We start from the raw sequence: 7,680 nt of genomic DNA on the forward strand, positions 1-7,680 counted from the left end.
TCCCTGTTGACTGTAACATAACCAGAGTACTGTGAAATTAGTGCAGTCCGGGGCTGGCCAGGGAGCTTCAGCACTTTATCAGTGAATTGTGATTCTGAAAGTATGTCCTCTGTTCTTCCAGGCTGAGATTTGCAGTTCTGAGTACAGAAGAGAGAGAGGAGTATTATGATGGTAGTAGAGAAAGGCAAGCAAGGTTTCATGGCAGATTTTTTGAAGTTTAGCCCCATGGGAATAGCTCTGACCTTGGAGAATGAAGCGAGGATTATTGCCCCTTTATTTTTCTGTTTTGTAAGAAACTGATGCAAAAATTTATTAATAATATTTTTATCTCAGCCATTTTCATAAAATTTCGAATTAAAAGGCTGGAGTTTCACCAAAACTTCATAAATTTTGAATAAAAATCCAATGAATTTTTACTAAAATTTTATCCAAAAAGTTGATTAAGATAATATTTTTTATTTGTATTCTAAATTTATTTTTTAATATTTAATAATAAAAAATAATCAAATTTTATGGCACAAAATTGCATCAGAATAAAAAAAATGAAAATGAATTTTAAATCATGTAAGAATTTTCATGATTTGTTGGGATCTAAACGATTCAATTAGAATTAAAACCACATCACAAAAATATAATAACACTGATTTGAGAAAAAACCAGAACCAAATACAAAATAGAAACACATCAAAGATAAATCAGAAAAGCAAACAAGAATTTAATGTGGAAAAAATCGAGAACAGAAAAAATCACGAAGTCACACCACAAAAAAATTTCACCATAAATCAAGAAAGTTTTCCAGAAATCTCACTTAGATTTCTTCTCTACAATCGAAGGAAATTACAAAACCTCATTCCAATTCTTCTCTTTTGATCCGACAAGAGAAATGCATGTGCAATTCTTCTCTCACTCTTCTCACATTCACCGGAAAATGTCGAAGAAAGCACGTGCACAGGAACTTCAACACTGGAACTCACACATTTTATCGCTGAAAAAAGCCTCTTAAGTCGAATCCTGGACTAACCGCATCAAACACAAAAGAGTTTGAAATTGGGCCCCTTTAGCGCCCGTGGTTTAGGAAGAAATACCTGGAACGCTCGAGAGGTGGGCCCAAGGGAGCCCACAAAATGCCCAACTTGGGTATAAAAGTGTCCAACCTGGTTGCAAAAGCATCGAGCGCTCAGGAAGCTCAGTGCTCCAAATCAGACTCAACACCATAACAATCTTCTACTTTGAGACTGATTGCACCCAACACATATCCTCTATATCTGCACCTCCATTTGTATCACCTTCATAGTCACGAACCATGGTGTGGCTCAATAACTTCCCATCTTCTAAAAGAGAACGTATAAAATGATATCTTAGCTGATTATGATTTCTCCTAGCATAAAAAGCAATAATCTTGGCAAGATGAATCACACTCATATTGTCATTGTGAAGCTTTCCAATCCCTTCTTCCTTGCCTAATTCTGTCATAAGACTCTGTAGCTAAATCATCCCCTTGCTAGCCTCAATGATAGCAATTTATTTGGCCTCTACAGTTTAAAGTGCAACATTCTTCTAAAACCTAAAAATAACTCACCACTGTGCTAGCTAATATAAAGTTATTCCCTATTGTACTTTTCCTACTATTCACATCTTCTATTAGATCTAAATCTACAAATTTCTGTAGACTGGTCCTTGCACTTCAATAGAAAAGTATCTGGTTGATTGTTCCCCTCAAGTACCCGAAAATCTACTTTACCGCCTCCATTTGATGTCCGTTTGAATTATCTATGTACCTGCTAACCACTCTCAAGTACCCGAAAATCTACTTTACCGCCTCCATTTGATGTCCGTTTGAATTATCTATGCACCTGCTAACCACTCTCACTGCATATGTAATATCTGGTCTGATACAAATCATCGCGTACAACAAACTTCTAACTTTTGAAGCATACAAAGTTCTCTTCATCTTTGCTTGTCCTGCTTCAAAGTTAGGTGATAACTCCTTAGATAATTTGACGTGATTGTCTAAGAGAGTGCTAATTGAACCTCCGTAGGAACTCATGTTGAATCTCCATAGGATCTTCTCAAAATATTTCGCCTCAGACAACTTCAATGTTTTTGCACTCCTCGCCTTTTTGACTCTCATCCTTGCATGCTCCACGAATGTTATGTTCATGCACAGTAATAGCACTAAAGAATTGACCTTGACATAAATTTTAACAAGTTTTTCAAAGTTAATATCACAAATTCCATCAAGTGGCAATATTGAAAGCTATTCAAATCAAAAAAAAAAAAAAAAAAAAAAAAAAAAAAAAAAAGAAATTAACAAGATTTACAAACAAACCACTCAGTTCTTATCTATTTACATATCTAACACCTAAACATCATTTTTTCCCGTTTCCCATGCATTAAAACTTGTATTTAAATTCTTAGAAGTTTAAGAGATGGTATTTTCGATTAGATGTGAAAGATTGGGGTGGTCTGAGATTAAACATTAAAGCTTAGGTTTCACAAATATTGATGCTTAAAATTTGGGTGGCATGCGGGTAAAAGCCCCATTAAAAAAGATTTACACGCATATCACACAATGCATCAATATATGCCCATACCTCGCACCTAAGATTTAAAATAAAAACAGAAATTTCTTTCTTCAAAGATTTAAAAGCAAACAAATTCAATTTTTATCTATACATATGTAAGCAGGGCTGTCAAAGCGGCTCGTTGTTCGCGAACAGCTCGTGTTCGGCTCGTTATCTTCGTTCAATAAGTTAACAAACTGAACACGAACAATTAAAAAAAATATAATTGACTACAAGGCTACAAATATTTATAATCAATTAAAATATTAATTATGAAAATAGAATAAAAATTATTAAATTAGATTCAAATGATGTTTTAATATAAATAATAATTTTTAAATCTTGCTCAAATCATTAATGTCTTATGGCTACGTGATTAAGGTTGTCAAAACAACTCTTTGTTCATGAACAACTCGTGTTCGGCTCGTTAAGCAAACGAGGCTCAGCTCATGTTCGGCTCGTTTACACCCTTATACGTAAGAAAATAAGAAATTAAAGCTTATATATAAGGGATGAGGATGGCTAACAATTCAGTGGTATGCATGTAAGTGCCCCTTTCTTTCTTTTTTTTTTTTTTTTGTGATTTTAAAAGCTGAAAGACATGTACATTTCATACAACTTAACAACATAAGCACATTTGTCAAGAGATAGGAGGGGAGATGATGGGTCGGAATATGCTATATAAGTGTACCATAAGGCATCGATTTAATGTGAAGAAGATGAGGTGAAATGAGGAAGAGCTGCTCCCAAAAATTATAGCATGCAGCATATTGCACGTCTGAACGACGATTTGAATGTGGCCACGTCGTCGTGGATCACACTGTCGTTTCATATCGAACACCTAAATTTTAATTGGTACGTATATTTGCTACTTTGTCTATGCGTGAAAAAGATATATTTCAGTTTTTAATAGCTAAAATAATGATTTTTTTTTTATGTGATATAATTGACTTGGTATAAATTTAAGTTTCAAATTGTAGATGTAAATAAATATAAATTGGGTGGTATGCTTCAAAACTTCAGTAAATTTTAATAAATATCAGGATGAAGTGACAAAATGCTCAAAATTAGAAATCATTTTAATATTGTACTAAATAATAAAATTGACTTTCAGCAATATCTTCTAACTTTAAACATTATATTTTCTCTTACATAATGCTTCAAATGTCTCTAAACAACTTTTTTTTTCTTTTAGGGAAATTTGATGGCCACAATAACGAAAAAATACTATGTCCGGAATCTGGATTCTAGATGCAAGCTGCGTCCGGATAGTGGTTACAATCACCGGAAGGATTGGTGAAGAAAAAAAACCTCTTGTGGATCGCAGTCATTGTCCGGATGCAGCTTACGTCAGGACTTCCAGACGTAATATTTTTTCTTAAAACTAGAAAGATCAATGGCCACCAAATATATATAAAAAAGGGGTGATTACATGCATAGCACTAAAAAATTTGCTATTTATGAAACTAATACTCTTTTTCATCCATTTTCAAACTCTCTCAAATATCAAAATTCATGATAAACGCCAACCAATGATTTTCATTTTTATCAAATTCCCGTTACTTTGATCATGACACATATAAATGCGGTGATTCAGTAGTTCAAACAGTCTTACTGCTAGTTTTGTAAATAAAAAATTTTTCAGTGCTATAAATTTAATTATATATATATATATATATATATGCTAAACAGAACTAATGTTATCATAAAATACAAAGTGATTTCCTTCAGAAACATATATACTGCCACAAAAAAATTAAAAACTAGACAATAATTACTGATAGATACAAAAATGAATAAATAAATAAACAGAGATCAGGCAGAATTTGCAGTCTTTATCTTCCAACCCCCTCACCTGCGAGTCTGATGTTGGGATGCAAAGGAATTGAGCCGAGTCAAGCAGAGTTGTTTTTTGAGCTTGCATTTGTCTATAAAATTCAAGTTCGAGGTCAAATCGAGTTTTTAGCGCTGTGTTCAAATTTGAGCTCGAGTCGAGCTCAAGCTCTAATTGAATTGTGTTTAAGTTCAAACTTAGTTTTTATTACAATTTTTTTCTTGTTTGTTATATGATGACAATCAAATTATTATTAGTGAATAAATTGGGCACATTAATTTCTATCCAAACAACTTTTATTAAGCAAATTAAAATTAATACTATCATGTTATTTATTTTCTAACTAAATAAAGCTTATTGGACAAAATGATAAATAACATGATTGAACTATTTATTTTCTAATCAAACTAACTTTATCAAATTTATAAATGAGATATTTATCTTGTAAAAATAACTGAGTTTTTAATGAATTAAGTATTAAATGAATAACTAAAATAAATATATAAATACATAAATAAATAAACTAAATAAATAGGTTGTTTAACTTATTATATGTACTATACAAAAATAATAATTTAAACTAATATAAATAAATTCTAAATTGAGCTTTAATTGAGTTTATTCACATGCTTAAATAAACTTTAAATGAACCTGTTCATTGAGCTTATTAACAAGGTTGTTCCCAACCTTTAAACAAACAAATCAAACAAGAAGATCTCAAGCTTGTTCATTTAATAATTAAACATTTATAAAAAGTGTTCAAATTTGTTCAATTAGTTAATCAACGAAACACGAACGAGCTTTGATCGAGCCGAGTTACATGTAGCTTGTCAAACACTCGGTTCATTTGCAACTCTAATGATGGAACACAATGTTGTTGGAACATCAAAAGGCGAGATAACCCGGAGCCCCAAAATCATCTTCTTCAAACGCATTAGCTCTCTTCTTTCTTCTTATTGGTGCAGTGATTGATCTCCACAATCTGCTTAATGGATCCTGCAATCCATCCATTTCATAGTGCCCGAATCGCCAGTCTCTTACGATATAGGGTCTGTATAAAGGCTCATCTAGTCCACCTGCAAAATAATTTACGCTTCAGCTAAGAAATTATGTCAGAATTTTGAGTTTCCATTTTTTTTTTTTTTTAAATCTTGGAAAGTGAGCCACAGCTCAATTTTAGGAAGCATCATCATTATAAGACCTGCAAATCACCTCAGCAGCCCACTTCCTAATGATACAGTGCTTTTGTCTCTAATCATAAGATAGTCTATTCAAGACTTATGAGTGTGTAGGGGAGATTTAAAAAAAAAGAGGAAGATCTACCCACATAACACTCAATTACTGGGTACAAACATATATAAATACCACCATACCTTTGCATGACAAGGTGCATTTCTCTTTTTAAAGGTTACAATGGCAATATTTTTGTTGTGATATGAACAATTTGGATGGTATAAATATAAAAAGAGAAATTTAGGTGTTAGATATGTAGAAATACATGGGAATTGGGCGATATATAGATTTACTTAGCATACAATTCTTTTGTATTTGCATATCTCACGCATAAACTTTCATGTTTTCACCTGTGCTTAAAAAATAATAAATGACCATAGGAATCAACATGGACAGTCTTATACGAGTTAGGGATTTTGGTTCAATTTATCAAAATATCCCTTCCAAAACTGTATAAATAGGATCACTAATGGTTAGCAAAACTACTGTCTAGCAATTGTTTTAGTCAGGTTATTATTCTCAGACCCTTATTTGTTTGATCCTTTTAATTCCGACAAACCTCTGTAATCATATTTTCTTCACAAAAAAGAAAGAATGGATCTTTATGACTTTCAACCACAGTTTTAAAAATCAGACTAAACTGGCTCCGTCATGAACCAGGCATACGGCCAATTCAGGTAACCTCAAAAAAAAAAATTTCGCATCCAACCGGAGAAAAATGGCATAAAGCGATGGTTGAACAAGCAAACTAAGCACCGGTCACAATTATATAAAAGCTATTGGTTTAAATTACCTATTTAATTATCTTTAATTTTCAATTAAACCCTTACAAAATTTTATACAAGACTATAACTCTATAAGTTATAAACATATAATTATAAATTTAAAAATCTTAAATGTAATAATTAATAGGAGCTTTATCAAACTAATTCATTATAAGCCCATAACGTAAGTGATTTAGAAGCTCAAGCCATAGAATATAATCAATGAAATAACAAGTTTTCTCCATAATATGGAACTACAAGACAACAGTACTGAAAAATAAATTGGGCTGCAAAAATGAAGGATTGAATGAACTTTAAAAATATTAAATGGGCTGCAAAATACATGAATATTATAATAATATTTTAAAATTTAAAATTTTCATGTTGTAAATACTTTATTCTTATTAATTATTATAAATTATACTTTTAGTTGATTTATATTCTTACAACAAATTATTTTAATATTTATATATCTATACAACAACAACAACAAAGCCTTAATCCCACTACGTGGGGTCGGCTACATGAATCTTTTTTCTCCATTGCGTCCTATTTAGTTCTAGTAAATTAAGATCATTTTTAATACAATAAGCCCAAGTCTTCCTAGGTCTACCTCTGCCTTTCTTAGCACTAGTCGAATTTAAAACATCTACTCTCCTAATCGAATCATCTAATGGTCGGCGATTAATATGACCAAACCATCTAAGACGACTTTCTCTAATTTTGTCTGTCACAGGAGCTACACCAACCCTATCACGAATATATTCATTCCGCATTTTGTCTCTAAGTGTAAAACCACTCATCCACCTAAACATTCTCATCTCGGCAACACATAACTTATTATTATGCTTCTTTTTAAAGGCCAACATTCAGCGCCATAGAGCATTGCAGGTCTCACAACCGTCTTATAAAATTTTCCTTTCAGTCTTAGCGGTACTTTTCTATCACACAAAAGACCCGAAGCATTCCTCCACTTCAACCAACCAACTTGAATTCTACTATTAACACCCCATCTATATCACCATCGCTTTGGACAACGGACCCAAGATATCTAAATCGTTCACACCTTTTAATAATTTGATCACCCAAAACCACACTACTGTCACTAGAGCTATTACTACTAAAATTACATTTTATGTATTCAGTTTTAGTTCTACTTAAACGAAGGCCTTTAGACTCCAATGTAGACCTCCATAATTCAAGTTTTTCCTGGGCTTTTTCTCTCGTTTTATCCACGAGAAGAATATCATCAGCAAAAAGCATACACCAAGGTACATCCTCTTGT

The 7,680-nt window shown here is 32.3% G+C and overlaps 2 protein-coding genes across 2 annotated transcripts in view; both read right to left on the reverse strand.

Moving 5' to 3' along the window:
• The window catches only part of LOC110017863 (serine carboxypeptidase-like 33), a 4,940-nt gene extending 4,672 nt beyond the window's left edge, over positions 1 to 268 (reverse strand). The window contains 1 exon segment of the mRNA XM_020715006.1: positions 1 to 268. This exon segment is cut by the window's left edge and continues 10 nt beyond it. Within this exon segment, the coding sequence (XP_020570665.1) occupies positions 1 to 227 (227 nt within the window). The 5' untranslated portion in view covers positions 228 to 268.
• Positions 269 to 5,165: 4,897 nt separating this feature from the next.
• Positions 5,166 to 7,680, reverse strand: part of LOC110017810 (beta-glucosidase-like SFR2, chloroplastic) — a 39,310-nt gene continuing 36,795 nt past the window's right edge. Inside the window, exon 10 of the mRNA XM_020714923.1 lies at positions 5,166 to 5,474. Coding sequence (XP_020570582.1) covers positions 5,284 to 5,474 — 191 coding nt within the window. The 3' untranslated portion in view covers positions 5,166 to 5,283. The remainder of the gene's footprint in view (positions 5,475 to 7,680) is intronic.

Source organism: Phalaenopsis equestris, unplaced genomic scaffold (assembly GCF_001263595.1).
Source record: "Phalaenopsis equestris unplaced genomic scaffold, ASM126359v1 Scaffold000002, whole genome shotgun sequence".
Taxonomy (NCBI): domain Eukaryota; kingdom Viridiplantae; phylum Streptophyta; class Magnoliopsida; order Asparagales; family Orchidaceae; genus Phalaenopsis; species Phalaenopsis equestris.